General features: G+C 47.0%; 1 protein-coding gene across 1 annotated transcript in view; it reads left to right on the forward strand.

Moving 5' to 3' along the window:
* The window catches only part of Plxna2 (plexin A2), a 207,068-nt gene that overhangs the window by 124,502 nt on the left and 65,385 nt on the right, over positions 1-17,181 (forward strand). The window contains exons 5-9 of the mRNA XM_076832484.1: positions 6,541-6,641; positions 10,021-10,144; positions 11,821-11,974; positions 12,561-12,657; positions 16,008-16,122. Of these exons, the coding sequence (XP_076688599.1) occupies positions 6,541-6,641; positions 10,021-10,144; positions 11,821-11,974; positions 12,561-12,657; positions 16,008-16,122 (591 nt within the window). The remainder of the gene's footprint in view (positions 1-6,540; positions 6,642-10,020; positions 10,145-11,820; positions 11,975-12,560; positions 12,658-16,007; positions 16,123-17,181) is intronic.

The following is a 17,181-nucleotide window of genomic DNA, read 5'->3' on the forward strand; positions in this document are numbered from 1 at the left end:
TGCTCTAGTCTTGCCCCAGATCTGGCCCAGCCTCTCTCTCCTGGAACTGACCCCAGAGCCAACTCCTCCCTTATCATCCTGCAATAACAACCCTGAAAGCATATCCAAGAGGAGTAAAGACTCCATCTTGGGAAATGGAGGATTCTCCTCCAGTTGGCCACTGGCCACTTGCTGTGAGATTAGAGTTAAGACAGCCTTTGGGGACCTTAATTTCCTGATGGATCAAATGGTAATCATAATACATAACAATACCTGTCCTTTCTTCCTCCCTGGGGAGCTGTGAAGATCAAATGAGATAATATGTATGAAAGCATTTTGAAAATGCTAAAACCCTCTGCCAGTATTTCTGTGATTGTGCTATTGATCTCAGCCCATACAGCAGCCCTGGTGGGGCCTCTGTTCCATCTGCCATCAGCAGGGTATATCAATGAGTGTCAGATCATTTCTTGAAAAAGGGTTTGGATTGGGGAAAAGAGAAGAAAATGGGCCTGAAATCCTGCAAACTTGAAGGAGAGAAGAGAGAGGCTGGTAGGGAGGGACCAGCAAGAAAATCACAAAGGAAGGAAAGAGACCCAGGGAGACAGTCCCAACAGCTTCAGCTGCTGAATACTTTGCCCTGAGCCCTGGGGACCAGGAGGCTGATGATCAGGCCAACTGCATGCTCCATCCAGGCTGTCGGTGCCACCTCCCACCCCCACCACCTGGCTCCAGGCCACTGAGAAGGCCTCTGTTCCTTTCCTTGTGTCAGGAGCAGGGCACACATGCAGGGACAGGTGGACCATCTGGCAGGGGAGAGCAGATTCCAGAGAAGCAGGGGATTAAATGCTCAGTGTCGGAAGGACCACGCTGCCTGGAGAACAGCTTTCCCTACTCCTTCCCTGGCGCTCTGTCTCTGGTTTGCATAGTTGCAAAGAATCCCACAGGCTTCTCGGAACACTGAGTGCTCCTGCCTGAGCCCCCTGAGGCCAGCTGCCACTCTCTGTCCTCTGACCCATGACTGTGTCTTGATTTTACCTCCATTATGGCATCTGTCCCACTGTAATGAGATTACCTGTTTCCTTGGATTTCTTCTCAACTCAATGGTGGGCTCTGGGAGGGCAGAGAATGTAACCCCCATGCCTAACAGAGGGTAACTAACACAATGTAAGTGCTCAGTAATGTCTAAGGACTCAATGCGACCCAGTCCAAAATTCATCGTCAGAATTCTGTGGGATTTTCTGCTTTCAATCAGGCATTTCTCTGGAAGATCTTCCAGGGGCTTAGAACCATGGAGCTCCTTCCATGTGTCCAACCAGGGTGGCAGAGATGCCCTGTCCCCAAGCTCATCTGGCCCAGGGCTTTTGTTCTTACAACCACCTCAGAGAATCCTTCTATCTGAAAAATGATTCCTTTGCCTCTGGTGGCCATAACTGTCCAGAACCTCTGTCTACAACAATAAGGATGACAGCAACTATCAGGGCCTCAGAGGCCCTCCTGGATTCACTCTTTGTGTTCCAAACCCTAAGGATACACCATGTCTGTCAAGATCTTCAGGAACAAGGCTGGTTCCAGCCATTTCCCTTAGTGACTTGTCCCCGTGGCGAATCATAATCTCATGTCCCCAGTCCAACAGTACTGGGCTGCCCAGTGTGTTGCACAGGGAGAGAGTGGTGGTGGGAGTGGGGGCCACCCTCATGCTCTGCACACCTTGCTGCGCCCTTCCCACGGGATCTCCAGTCCCAGTGAATCAGGCCAAGAAGACACAGGGAAGTGACGCTGGGCCCTGGGGCCAAAGGAGTCAAGAGCACAGTATGAGTCACCTTTAATTAAGAGTATTTCTTAAGTAAATGACTTAATAGGACAGTTATATTCATTAGAGGCGTAATTACAAGACATAAGATCAAGCAGAAAAGAATGTGGAGTGCGAGGGTGGAATCCAGTTCCAGGCAGCACCACACAGCACCACGGGTCCTGGGGTGACAGCAGTAGAGGAGGCGGGTACAGAGGGTCCTCCCCGCCGTGTGGCTCTCATGAGCCCGCTTCTGGTCAACTCAGGGTGGAGGGGGGGACGGGGAGCCTCAAGCATAATTAAAATGCAATAATCATAAATGAACACTAATTAAAGTCTCAGGGGAGTGTCCCATTAACCAGGAATCAGCCCTGACAAAGCCAAGCCTGACTGCTTGCCGCCCGGTGCAGGCGACACTGTCAGAAGAAAGCGCTCTGGCCTCCTGGAGCTTCCCAAGAGAGCGCCACCCCTGATGGGCCACCGAGAGGCTGCCCCTGACCCCAGAGGCTTGACCTTGATCTTTTGAGGATGTCAGAGCCTCAGAGTTAGCAAAATCAATTTCTCCCTGGGTATCAGTGGTCCCCAAGAGTTCTGTCACTTTCCTACACACACACACACACACACACCCCAGCCCCCTACCGCAAGTCACTCTATTCTCTGCCAGAGCCTCAAGGCAGGTTTGTTTTTTTCTGGGCCCAAGACCTGTCATTTAAAAAAGACTTCCCCAAGGAGCTGAGGTCATCTATAACAGCCTTCTCAAACTTTAAGCACATCTGCAAATCTGCTGGGAAAAGATGTTTAGAGCCATTTCCTGGACCAGCCCAGCAATTCTGATTAACTGAGCCCTGGATTTCCTTGTCTAATAAGCTCACAGGTGATGGCAGCTGGGCTGGTTCAAGGACCATCCATGGTCCTTGATAGCCACAGGCCACCTGTCTATGGAGGACATTCTTTTGGCCAAGGAGTGACAGGCTGGAGCACTCAAGAGACATCGCACATTCCCACTCTGTGTCTTCCCCATCCTTCCCAAGTGAACCTAAGCCTTCCCTTCCGGTTTCACACCCATGGCTCCCTGGCCTCACACAAAGTTTCTGAAGAAACTCTGCTCTCCTGTGTTGGCTTATGGGCTCGTTCCTCCTAGAATCTGCATAAACCGTAGAAATAAATAGTCTTCATTGTGTAACCAGACACATGTCAGGCCTCTCATGAAGCCTTCCTGGGATCTCTGCCTTTGAGGCAGCACTGTAGGAGAGAAATAAATCACCAGCCACAAACATGAACTAACTACATGTGTAATTTTTGCTTTTCTGGCAACTAAATTTCAAAATGTAGGAGAAGCAGATTTTTTTTAACCCAATATATAGAAAATGTTATCTTTCAATATGCCAATAACAAAGTATGGATGTGATATTTTATTCATTTTCTTTTCCATATTAAATCTTCAGAACCCAATATATGTTGTGTACTTACAGCTTACTTCAATTAGGACTTGCTACCTTCAAATGCTCAATGGTGTTAGTAGCTCTCATACTAGGTAGCTCAGATACCAATGTATTTTTTTTTCTTTACTCTGAATTCCCTCAGCTGTCTTTCAATGTCCCTCTTGGAACACACATCACTTTCTTGTTTTTAATCCTAGTCTGTTTACAACTTGAAGGTGATGGCTGTGTTTTAATGCTGCTATTTTTTTTATTCTCCTGAAGTGCCTAGTACTGGCCTGTATGGAGGACATGATCAATGAGCATTGGTTGATGAATGAACATAGAAACACATGAATATTAGGACAGAGAAAGACCCATGGGAACATCTGACTTTGAGGGTCTCCTCCCAGTCACTGTGACATTTCTTTTCTCTGGTTTATGCATGGCTATTAGATCTTAGAGGAGAGAATAATTCAAGTTTTAGGACCCTCCCCCTGATACGTTTCCTGTTTCACTTAACTCTTCAACTCAGTGCATTAAAAAAAAAAAAATCCCACCAGGAGGGCCCAGGAAACAGGAAAAATAGTTGTGCTGTTGGTTTCATGTTTGGAGAAGAACAGGGTTTCACTATCTCCGTGGCACTTGGCGTGAAAGTGGGCTTTGTTGCTGGAGACACTGCTCCTATTCAGGGCCCCCTTTCCCAGCTGCTGAGAGCCGGGCTGTGTTTTGACAGACAGGCCGAATGCAATGCAGACAGTTGTTTTAATTTCCAGCCAGATGCAGACATCACTCACAAGGAGCCCGAAACCCAAGAAAGGGAGCTGGGCACTGGACTGCTGCTCTCAGGCCCTGGAGGGTGGGTTGGAGGGGGCAAGCGGAAGCCCACCAGGCAGCTAGGGTCCCAACTAACCTGAGGGGCTGTGAGCCATCAGTTCCAGGACAGCCACCTTAGAAGGTCTCCAGTAGGCACCTGTTAGGAAGGTACTTCAAGTAGGCATCACAGGCCACGAGTCAGGGTTCAAAGGTTGCTCTTTAAAGCCATGTGAAATCAGTCAGGGGTGGGATGACTGGATGTTATCTTTCTACTGTCAAGTTATACAGGTCAGAAATCACAAATAGTCTCACAGAGGAATTGGGTAAACTGTGGGAAATAGAATCCTGGAATGTCAAAATTGGAAGGGACAGATGCACCCTTCCTCTGAAGGCAAATATCCCCCGAACTGCTCGTGCTCCCCGGGAATAGGTGTTCACCTGGGCAGCAAGCAGGTCGTTGGCATACTGGCAGGCTCCAACTTTCTTCTGTTGAGCTTTCCTGAAAGTTTTTATTCATGGATCCTACTGCAGCCACACTGCAGCCCTTCACACACTGGAAAATAGCCTTCAAGGCTACTTTGAGACTCCTCTTCTGTGGAGTGGGCTAACCAAAAATCCTAGGTCCATCCGGGTCCCAGAGGGACCTCATCTGTGCCCTACCTCAGATGGCCTCTGGGAAGGATCTTAAGTTGAGCAGTACCCCATGAAGACAAGCTGCTCATAACTCCCCAGTGTGTCAGCCCCTCTTGGGTCTGACACTCTGTGGATTTGGGTAGCCCATAATCAAATTAGCAATGTTAGTTCTGACCCTGTCAGGACATATTAGACTTAGAGGCAACTCAAGCTCTCAGGTTGTGTTTAAACCAGATATCCCAATCTACACTTACAGTATCCATTTTAAAAGTCAGTTTGCAAGATTTTACACTTGTCCTCTCAGCATTTCATGTGTTTTGTTGTTGTTGTTGTTGTTTTTTTATTGAGGGCAGGTTAGGGATGTTTAAGGCCAATCATGACACTCATTTACAGAAAAGCCTTGTGTTGTGGAATGTTAAGTGTTAGGATATGCTAAAGACAGGTAGGGCACAACAGAGTAAAGGCAGGCTGGTCTCTGCCCACCCAGTGGACACCCTCCATTCAGTTACACTGAACTTGTCTATGCCTCCTTTGCTCGTTATGATCCCTCCGCTGAGATTGGACTTCCAAGTTCCTGCAACTGGCTCATTCTTATACTTCAAGACTCACCCTTCCACCCCCTGGTCTCTTCCTCCTGAAAGGTTGTCCTCAGTGACCCTACTCTAAGCTCCCAAGGTCCCCTGCAATCAAACCAATCCTGTATTACAAACACTTGGCACAATGTGAAGCAATTCTCATTTGGTAATTACCAAGTCCCCCTGACTGTGGAGCTCCACAAGGGCAGAACCTGCGTGTAGTTTGCTGTGGTTTCTTTATTGCTTAGCACCAGAGTGGACATCTGAGAAACCTTAGCTGAATGAACAGTGTTGGGGTCCATCCTGAACCTCCCAGGAGGAGGATGCTGGGAAATTATCTTCATCATAGCCTTCATCCTGCTGCCAGAAGCTGGACCACAGTTTATTTTCACCCGAGCTTACACATCCAGTTGGTGGGGGACCTCTATGCCCTAGCAAATGAGAACCCATTGTCAGTCCAACAAATGTTTTTGTAGCCCAACGGCCTTCTGCCCCATCCAGCAACAGAAACCTAGGACACATCAAATGGAAGACTTCAGTCCCCTGACCCATTGACTGACCTTTACACACGTGTTAAGCAGGTGGGAGAGAGTGATGTCCAAACAGGTCCAGCTCACATCCCTACAGGGCCCCACCAGAAAGCCAGGAGGAGTTTCCAAGGGCTGTCCTTTCTGGGGGCAGGGACTTGATCTGCAAATCCCCACTTTCCAGGCAAGACAGAATCAGACAAGCAGCTCTTCTCTGTGGAGGTTCCCATTTAGCCAGACTTTTGAAAGGATGGGAGATTTACTAGGGAAACTGAATGCAGCCATCAGAGAATGGGATAATTGGATCCAGGTGGTATGTTTGGTTGGCTGTAAAGAGCCTGTGCCATACTATGAATATTATTTGATGGGAAAAGTTTCTCCTTCTCTCCCTTTTAAAATGTGTTCTGTGCAGGCAGGATGTCTCAGCCCAAGCCCAGCTGAAAGCTCTTCAGAGATGAGTTTGTGCCACTCAATAGCCTTTCAGCAGAGTTAACCATTTTCAGCACTTGCCCGTGGTTTGCCCAGCTCTAGGGAGGACGTCGGAGGCTGGCAGCAATAGGTTGGGGAGTTTTCTTTTACCTCTAGCAAAGTCAAGAAATCTTGGGACTGCCGTGCATTCTGCTTAGCCCTACCTGACCTAGCCAGAAAAGACATGAAAAACATCAAGGTCACTGATTTGCCACCAGTGTCACTTTCTTATGGGACATGTTAGGGCAGAGTGCCTGGAAATAGGTGAGTCTGAACAAACATTCTCAAATTGTCACAACCTGACCTCCCTGTGCTCCCTTTCCTCTCCCCACCAGGTCACCAGGGTCCCTGTGGAGTCATGTGAACAGTACACAACTTGTGGGGAGTGCCTGAGCTCCGGCGACCCTCACTGTGGCTGGTGCACTCTGCACAACATGTAAGTTGGGAATGTTCTGGAAGGGGAGCTGGAATGCAGAAGATGTGTGTGTGTGGGGGGGGGGGTCCTGGAATGATGGTATGGGACAGCAATTTGCAGAAAGGAGGAATTTCCCTCTTATGAGGAGTAATTCTAAAGGTGATGCAGAGGTGGGAGGCAGGGAGAGGGGACTTCTATCTGTGTGTAGTGCATTTGCCTCTCTGTCTTGCCTTCTCAGCCATGTTGGAGTGATGTGGTGGTATCCTTGTATCATTAGAGAACTCACAGGGAAGTTGTGGAAGAATCTCCAGGCCTTAGGGCTTGCAGGACATGCCAAAGGTGCCGCACTGGAGTTGGGACGTTTGCTCTCCAGCTAGCTGCCGTGTGACCCTGGATGGGTCCTCTGACAACTCTAGGCCTCCATTTCCCTGTTGCTAAATAGGAAAAATGCCTGTTTCACAGGTGAATTGTTACAACTAAATGAAATAATAAGTGCTTTGGAAATAAGGAAGCCCAGGAGAGGCTACACAAATCAAAATAACTATTATGGATGCTTTACCCTTGGGAGGACCCTTCTGGCCTCATTATTTCATGATTCCAAGAAGTCCGCATCTCACTCCAACTGGCCTCTTATCCCTATTCAGATACATCCCCGCCATTGAATACCAGCTCAATAGAAATGCAAAATCACACTTAAACTTCCTAATTCGAAGAGCCCCAGAGGGAGAGAAAAGGGTGAAAACCCGAAAGGCGGGAGCTGGCTAGGAATTCTGTTGCCCAATGGAGCTGGAAACTCCATGGCTCAGGGCCAGCCAGCGAAGCATCTCCATGAAATGTGCTGGGTTTGGGGTGGAGGCGGAGGCGGAGGGCCAGAGTTCAGGGTCCTGGACAATAGCTCTTGGCTTGCAGCCTCTGCAGCAGGTGTTGGGAGAGCTGGGAGGGAGGGAGAGAGGCTGGCGCTTCACAGATGCAAAATCTGGACTGGATTTGTTTCCATGAACACTGGGTTCCCTACTTGGGGTTTTGGAGGGACAAGATGCCACAGAAAGTTTTGCAAAAATACTCTTAGCAAAACCCTGACAGCGAGTCTCCAGGTAGGTCAGACATGTGGTAAAGATGCCGAGGCCACCCAATCTGCACCCCAGGACTGGCAAAGGGAGTAAATTTGGGCTCCCTTCAGTGAGGGTAACCCACCAGCCAGCAGGGTCTCTCTTGAAGAGAATGTCTGTCTCTGATGAACCTAACAAAGCTGGGTGCAGTGGCACATATCTGTAATTCCAGTTACTTGAGAGGCTAAAGCAGGAGGATTACAAGTTCAAGGCCAGCCTGGGCAGCTTAATGAGACTCTGCTACAAAATGAACTCCCAGTTAGAGTGCTTGCCTAGCCATGTGCGAGGCCCGGTGCAGTGCTGTAGAAATAAGGGAGGGAGGAAGGAAGGGAAGGAAGGAAGGAAGGAAGGAAGGAAGGAAGGAAGGAAGGAAGGAAGGGAGGGAGGGAGGGAGGGAGGGAGGGAGGAAGGAAGGAAGGAGACAGTAGTACAGTCTGCCTGCCTGCAGCTCTGGGCTACATGCTCCGTGGCTCTGCAGTGGCCATGACCAGCTGTATCTTCCCAACCTGCCTCTGACACTTCTCACATGTAGAACACCATGCAGAATTAAAGATCAGAGATGCTCATTTAGTCAACAGCAAGCACATCTGCTTTCCCCAACTTGTACCACCACCCATGGTTGGGTCAACAATACCCAAGTCTTCCAGCTGCCCCATGTCACACCATTATCCTCCTGGTACATGTCAGTTGTGTCTCTTTGAATGACTGAGCCTCATCAGGACAGTTTCCTCTGCTCCCTGAACTTCTTACCTGTCCTCAGAGAATCCTACTTACTGACCACCCAGTATTCCACCTGCCAAGAACACGTCGAGAACAGAAGTTTCTCCATGCCTGGTCATTCTCATGTTTACAGACCCTTCTGCAATACTCTCTTGCCTGCCCAGATGATGAAAAGACAGGACCTCACCTCCGGGGCTCACAGACTGGCTTCTTTAATGGAGCCAGAGGGCTGAGGGAGATTGCTAAAGAGCCTCTGGGCCCAGGGGGATTGGAAACCCTCCTGTCTCTTCTGTATGCCTTGCTCTTGCAAGTGTGTTATTGTCTCCCAGGCTATTTATCTCTGTTAGGGCTGTTGCCATAAATAGTATGATAAAAAAGAGCCATTTCAGTGAGTCAATGAGATAAAGGCTCCAGTCAAGAGCTCACTTTAGAGCTATCTTAAGGATTCACTTAAACCTCAATAATTCTTTTCTTTGACAGCATTCATATTTAGATCCATTATGTGCCTGGAAAGGAAGAGGGGGAGGAGCTTGGGGGAATTTGGGGTGGGAATCACAGCTTGATCGTGGAATCTTGTCTTGTCCCTGAGCTATTTGGTTTGGAGCAACACCAAGCCCTGGAGTGTGTCCCCATGGGACACAGCAGGTGGCAGCCTGAAGCTCCTGCTTGTGGGCATCACTGCGTCCACCTGCTACTGTGGGCAGAGGAGCCTGGAGCCCAAGATGAAGATGTCCAGAGAAATAGCCACACAAGCTTTCTGACAGAGGCAACCCTGGCCACAGCTCCTTTCTGCCTCTCTGTCTGGAGGCATTATTTCACGACACAAACATTTATTTAAAATATACCCTGTGACAGGTAGAACATCTCAATGAATAAAACATGACCTCTCCATTTAAAGAGCCATCAATCCACACACAGGATCATATGCACATTGTCCCACACAGCTTAGGCCCAGTCTCATTTTCTAAATTCTTCTGGAGGTGAATAATGATATTAATCATCATCATCAATAATATTGGTATTACAAGTGCTGACCCTGGCATGGCTCCTAAGTGTCAGGCTATATTCTAAGCATTATCTTATTCCAGCCCTGTAAGGTAGGATAGTATTGCCACTCTTACCCTTTTACAGTTGAGGAAACTTAGAACAGAGTGAATCAGTCACTTGCCCAAGGAGCCACAGCTATAGGGTAATAGGTCTGGGGTTAGGACCCATAATCTTGGCTCCAGAGTGTAAGTTCTTAGCCCATTGCTATGCTATATCTTAAGTTCCCCAAAACTTCCCTCACTCACTCATCTGAGCATTCCTATGGTCCTGGTAAGGGATTTTTTTAAATATCTAAACTGTGTCCCTTGTATTGAGAATTAATGCTCCTTCCCCTTAGTCTGTCCTTAGCTGCATGCCATAAATACCATCTGGAAGTCACTAAAGTTCTCTGAAGTACAGTGAAAGTCACCAGCAGCAGACAAGCCACCGGCCTCTGGGCAGCAAACCCCTCTCACCAGGGGACAATGGCATCAAACACACGGGTCCCAGAGGCCTGACCTCTTGTGAATCTGTGTCTGTGTCAGGTGCTCCCGCAGGGACAAGTGCCAGCGGGCCTGGGAACCAAATCGATTTGCTGCCAGCATCAGCCGGTGCATGAGCCTCGCAGTACATCCGAGCAGCATCTCCGTGTCTGAGCACAGCCGGCTGGTAGGTATCTTAGCAGGGAGGCAGAGGGAGGAAGCATGGGGCACGCATCTTTGTGGGTGGGCTCCTTTAAGGCTTGCACAAGTATCTGAACATCGATCCCACCTGAAATGTCTGAGGAAACTTTTCAGAAAACCTAGGGGTAACTCTTATTGTAAAGGGTCATCCTCCCTGAAAATTTATTGCCCATTGATCTCTTTTGTAAATCTAAATTTTGCGTGTAGTGGCAAACGTCTGTGACAATACCAATCCAATACCAAACGGCACATTCTTTAGTGTGGGCTGTGTTGACAGTATTTCACTCTCTCAAGAAATCTGCAAGTTGTCTTTGTGTTGAGGGGTGTGAGGGTGGTGATAAGACAGAGACCAAGACTCAATTTGAAGTCAGTGTGTGCTTAAAGAGAGTATTCAAAAGAATAGAATAGCCACGAACCACCTGTCAAGTTACAACCCCAAATAGTTCATGTCCTCAAGCCTTGACTGCTTTTTCATCCTGCGGATTTTTATGAGCATTCACGAATGTTAATTAGTTAATGAGCCTTCCAAGATTTGGATTCATTCATCCTACCAGGAGGTGTAGGCTCCAAGGGAGCTAAGAGAACCAGCAGTGGGGTTTGTACCTAAGTCTCTTGCCCCATGGAAATGAAACTGGGGCAGAGATTCACTGGCCCACAGACACATGGCAAGGCCAGGGAACAGCCATAGTGACTAGAGAAGCGGCTGCCAGGTGTTAGTAGGAGGACCAAGGGAAGCTGGCCTGACCTGTGGCCTTCAACTTGAAGGCAGCCCCACAGGGGTATTTTCACCGTGAACCAGTTCACTCCTCATCACCAGAGGGAGCCAGTTACACTTCTTACCTATTCAAGCATAGCGAGCACATATATTGTCGCTGAGCACAAACTCATCGAAAAGTGCCCTGAACTGAGAGCAGCATTTTCTCATTTTCTGTTAAGAAATTCTTCTGAACATCTACGATATTTTTACCACTAAAAAGAGGGCCCTCAAACTTGATAAGGCTGGAAACCACTGACTAAATGACTGGAACCCCTAGGTCCCAGACACCATGAAGCTGTTGGTGGCCTCCCTTCTCTGGTCCTCTGAGCTCCTTGTGAACTTCCTGCCCCACTCCAGGACCTTCCAGAGAGCAGAGGGCTGGGAAGGAACATAGGAGCAGAAACTCAAGGAATCCCACAGCCTGATAAGCAGCCGTTGAATGAGTAAGAGCCAGGTTGGAGAGCGGCTGTAACCCCCCAGCTAGTGCACTCCTAGCAGACCACGAGACTGGCCATACCTACTCTACCAGGGGCCCAGATTAAGGCCTTGTAGATGAAGACTTCAGCTCAGGACACGCTTCCAAGGTCCCATGGAGTCTTGCAATTAATTTTCATGTCAAATTGATCAGGGTCTGGGATGGATTTTGGTGCCTTTCCCTCTAAGGCCCTAAATCCCTGTGTTTTCTGATGCTCGATAAGATTGAAAAATCAATTAATAATAATATTAATAAAGATCCTACACACCAATGAGCAACTAATTTCTGTAATTGTTCTGTGACAGACCTGGAAGGTCACCTAGACCAGCGCCCTTCTTTTAGAGATGAGTTAAGGGAGATGGGTGAGCAATAGGTCCCTGCAGGGCTGAACTTGCAGCTGGGTCTTCTGAGCTCTTTGTTCCTCCCACAGCTCAGCCTCGTTGTGAGTGATGCTCCTGATCTCTCCACTGGTATCGCCTGTGCCTTTGGGAACCTGACGGAGGTAGAGGGGCAGGTGTCTGGGAGCCAGGTCATCTGTGTCTCCCCTGGGCCCAAAGATGTCCCTGTCATCCCTGTGGATCAAGGTAAGAAGTGTCTGTTGGGAGAGCCACATGTGGGGGGCTGTTGTATTCTATCATGGTGGAGATGAGGGTCACAAGTCGTGTGGTCTGACCGAATCTTCAAATACCAGATGCTAATATTGTCTTATTCAACTTGTTTGAATTTGAAAGCAAACTGCCATGCCCCCAAGCAAAATTCAGGAAGATATAAAATGCTTGCTCCCACATGGATTAAGTCTGTGCGCAGTCTGCAGACTGCCTGTCCCTTTTGGGAACGGGGGTGGCTTCGGTCAATGGTTTTTAGTGGGTTATCTCTACAGAACTGGGGGCTTGAGGGGTTCTGGCCTAATATTTCTAAAATTATTTCGGTAACTGAACATGCTTAACCAAGGCAAGGGGCTCTGTGAACTCTGCTCCTGGGTCTGGGTCTGAGGAATGGACTGGTAACTAGCCAAAGGGATTCTCTCAGGAGAAGGTACAGGCAGGTTCGTTCCATCTGCCATCTGCGCTCTCAGAGAGCCCTGGGATGGCTGAACAATTTGCCCTCTCCCTTAGGCCGTCCATCAGGTCCCCTGGTTTTCACTACACCCCATTCTTTTCTTTTCCCCAGACTGGTTTGGGCTGGAGCTACAGCTGAGGTCCAAGGAGACGGGGAAGATATTTGTCAGCACCGAGTTCAAATTTTACAACTGCAGCGCCCACCAACTGTAAGCACTTCTCAGGAGGAGTCTTGCCTTTGGTCTAGATATGGGTGTGGGGTTTCCCTTCCTTGGTTCTAAGCTCCTGTAGGACAGGAATCGTATAGTAGTCACTTCACAGCATCCCTCGGGGGTCCGGAACATGGCTTAGACAGAGGATGCTGTCTGGTCACACTCCTCCATCCCTGATCTCAATCACTGTTCCTTGGCCCCCATCCCAGCCTACTCTCCCCCGTACCACCCTCAAGTTAAAAAGTTAAAAATGGTAAAAAGAGAGCCTTGACCCAAGAACCTTAAGAAAAGGTCCTTTCTTGAAGCCAACTACATTGGTTTCCTAAATAGAGATTGCCAGTGAATGGAGTTTGGACATGTCCCCCAAAAGCAAATGAAGAGGGACTCAGAGCAAGGGGACTCAGCTCGGCACTCAGGCACCCACAAAGGAGGTCAGGGCAAGGGGGAAGCAGCCTCTCTCAGCACACAGAGGAAGGAGCTGGACTAGGTAGGAACAGTGGAGGCTTTAAGCCCACCATGTCCCAAACTCATCCTTTAACTTAAAAAAAAAAAAAAAAAAAAAAAGGTGGGGAAGCCAGACAGACCAAAACACCAATCTCCAAAGCCTCAACAGCCTGACCTCACCAGCCCCCTCCAGCAGCTGAATGCCTACCAACTGGTGCCTTCCAGCTGGGAGATCCCACAACTGTTTGGGCAGCTGGGAGTATTGCACAAGAAAAAGCAAGGTCAGGAGTGCAGGATAGAGAGACCTACGCTTGGTTTCTTCTGATTTTCTCTGGAAGAAGAGCCAAGACACAGAAGATTCCCATATAAGCTGGACATTTTGAGACTATTTAGTTTAGAGAAAGGGAACTACATGTGGTTCTATAACAGGGCCACATGATTGTCAATTGTCATAAGACTAATAACAAGGGGAAAGATGTCAAGCCCATCAACATGCCAAAGGCACTAGTAATTGGAAGTATTTTATAGAGTTATTCCTCCCATTTTCTAGAATAGGAACCACTGAGATCTATATAATAGACATAATTCCAGGGTCATTGAGTCTGTAGGATCCAAGTTGTGGGCACAAAGGGCTCAGCAATCAAGGTGGGGAAAGGATCTGTTTGCAGATAAGCCTTAAAAGAACCTTTAGCCATAAAATAGATAAATGAGCTAGTTCTCCCTCGTCTCCCCTTTTCTGATCTTGATTTTCATGATTAGAATAATTTTCTAGAGTCCTAGCATCTTTGCAGTAGTCAGGAAAGGAGACATATCTGAACCCCATTGGGGTGACTCAATAGATAACCCTGAAAAAAAAAGAACAAGAGGTAAAAATGGCAGGCAGGAACCAGGGTAGGGCAGACAGTGGTGCAAGCTAAAATTAGGACCCAAGTGCCCGCTAACCACTGCATTCCAACCCCATCTAACTCCGCCTTGGATATGCAAGCATCATGGAGAGAGAACCTCTCAACTTCCTTCACAAACAACACAGTGGTAACAGAATCCATTGTTTGTGAGAGCACCCTCATCTCCATGGCAATCTAGTGTGATGTCACCACTTTCAATGATGGATTGCTATGGCAACAAAGATGCTGTCACAGGCAGCAAATTTTAGCAGGGAAAAAAAAAGCAGATCTTCTTGACAGCAAAGATTTTATTGTCAAATATTATCTATCTTGCCCCACTCTACCTCTGGCATTCACAGTTCAAAGTCACAGAATCAAATTTACTTCTTTCCTTTTAATATGGTAAACTGAGGCCCACGGAGAATACAATGATGGTCACACTATTAGCCAGTGGAAGATCCAGGTCTACAATCCAAATAAATAGATACCATCATCCTTTGGTCCTTGGTCTGTTTTCATTATTTACTTGCTGAATCGCAAGATATTATCAAAAACTAATCAATCAGGGAGTTCACAAAATAACATTGGCCTAAGCTCAGAAACTAAATAACTTTGGACGTAAACATAAAAGAATAAAAATAATCAGCATGGGGAAGATGAAGTTAGATAAGCAAATGCCCCTAACACACTGGGGCCCATTAACCCACGACCTCTCGATCGATGCCCAATCACCCAGTTGTACCCAGACTCCCACCAGGTGGCGCCAGATTGCAGACTTGGTCCTGTCCAAGCCAGATTAGTCTAGTTATGAAAAACTAGAGTAGGAGAGCTTGGAAGACCATCCCCCTCTAGAAAATGCATTTCTATTATAATGGTCTGATCACACAAACAGAGACAAAGTAATATACACAGCCTCCAGATGAAACCAGGGGGAAATAAATGCTCACTCTGGCAAGAAAGGTGTGTGTTATGCACCTATTCTGATGCTTCCTCCCTGGATTTTTAGGAGTATAAGACAAATTTACCATTTAATCCTGTTAACTCCCCCAGCCCTATAACAGAGGTGCTATGAACCAATTGTTGATTCTCAAATGTTATTTAAGAGGTTGAAATAACAGGTGATTTAAGCACTCGAAAATAACATATTTAGCATCGTACTTTTCAAAACCATTTTCTGTACATTATCTTATTTGATTACCAAACAGCCCTGTGGAGTAGATAGGAATGTTTTGTTACAGATAGATAAAGAAACTCCAATTCAGAAAGTTAAGTGACTTACTTAGGGTGACCCAGTGGCAATAGCAGAAGCAAGACTATAATCAGACCTGTCCAATTTCTACCTCTATGTTCTTTTTACTCAGTCTTACAAACAGTGGTATCTTGGTAAAGGTTTAACTACCAGCAATCATGGGACAAAAAAAAGAAAGAAAGAAAAACTAGTTTGGTAACATTTACTATTTTTGGGGGGGGGGGGTACCAGAGATTGAACCGAGGACGACTTACCCACTGTACCACATCCCCAGCTCTTTTATTTTTTTATTTTGAGACAGGATCTCACTAAGTTTCTTAGGGCCTAGCTAAGTTGCTGAGGTTAGCTTTGAACTCGAGATCCTCCTGCCTCAGCCTCCTGAGCCTCTGGGATCACAGGTGTGAACCACCACATCTGGCCATTTACCAATTTCTGTAGTTTAAACTTTCCCCCCATGGCTAATTCAAGCTTCCTATGTGATGTCTACCAGTTTGCAAAATGACTGAAAATATAAACAATCGGTTCTCACATGTGCTACAGGGAAGGTACAGCCCACTGCTGCATTCTAAGTGCATTATTTCTACTCCAGTCCTGATTTCTTTCTGGTCTCATGAACATCCTGGCTCAAGAATTCATAGTTCTCGGTACTAGAGGACGCTCTAGTCATCTGCCCTCTTGAGAGTAAAACTAGGATTTAAATATAAGATAATAGATTTCTATCATGACCTGTGGCTCCTTGGCTTGTCCTCTTCTTGTCTCCATCCTTGCAGGTGCCTGTCCTGTGTCAACAGCGCCTTCCGCTGCCATTGGTGCAAGTACCGGAACCTCTGCACTCATGACCCCACTACCTGCTCCTTCCAAGAGGGCCGGATCAACATTTCAGAGGTAAAAAAGGCTCACCCTGGCATGGCGATGTGCCAAAGAATCTGAAATGTGCCAAAGACCTTCCTTTTCAGATGGTCAATCCAATGGCTTGAGCATCTCTTGTGCTGACCCAATTTGGTCCTTTGATTAGATTTGGTCCTTCTACATGCTTAAAAGCCATGTTGTTATAAATCTCGAGAAACTGTCAGCAAATGACCCCAGAGGCAAAGGCCATAACAAGTGGACTCCTCAAACTCTGCATTCAGGGATTGAGTCTAGAAGCTTAGAGGAAACATATCCAACCCAACAGACTCTGTGATCTGGAAGAGGGTAGTGAATGGCATGTATTCTTTGAGTCTGGCCGTTTGCTTGGCTGTAGACATAACTGAGTTCAATAGAACATTCACTCTCAACCATTCTTTCATGCCAACTTCTCTTCCAACTCTCAAATTCAATGATTCTTTGATGTGTGTCTGGGTGGGTGGCCTTATAGAAAGAGAAGAAAATTCAACTAGTGAAAGAACCAGGCATTGCTAAAAGTCCAATCTCATTATGTAGCTGAAGCTCCATCTCTAAAGGCTGATCCATCTCTCTTATCAACACAGTGAAATATCATACTGCTTATCTTCCAGTGAATATTCCATTTCATGATTACTCATTGATGTTGACTCTTTCTTATATGTCCCCAGCATACCTCAGGATGATGAAGGCTACTGGGTCAATTTCCCTTTCTGGTACTTTTAGCCATGGATGACCGGTTGAGTTTGAAGAACTATAGAGACCTTATGTATTCATATATATGCCCAAGTGCATATACACAAGTTTCTCTCTTGTTCTACCATTTAGAAATCCGCAACTATTTATAGGTGACAGTGTACATTTTCATATATTACTAAACCTTTCTGCACAGATATTTTTCTCCAGTAGACTACAGTCTCCTTAAAGGCAAGGATCACAGCTTATCTTTATATCCTTAGTATCTTCTTAAGTGAATATGAGTAGAATGAGTGTGTGGAACACATGGATAAACTAGTCACTTCTGTATCCAAGTCCCATTGATGAACATTGGGGTCTGCTTGT

This window comes from Callospermophilus lateralis, chromosome 13, assembly GCF_048772815.1.
Source record: "Callospermophilus lateralis isolate mCalLat2 chromosome 13, mCalLat2.hap1, whole genome shotgun sequence".
Lineage (NCBI taxonomy): Eukaryota > Metazoa > Chordata > Mammalia > Rodentia > Sciuridae > Callospermophilus > Callospermophilus lateralis.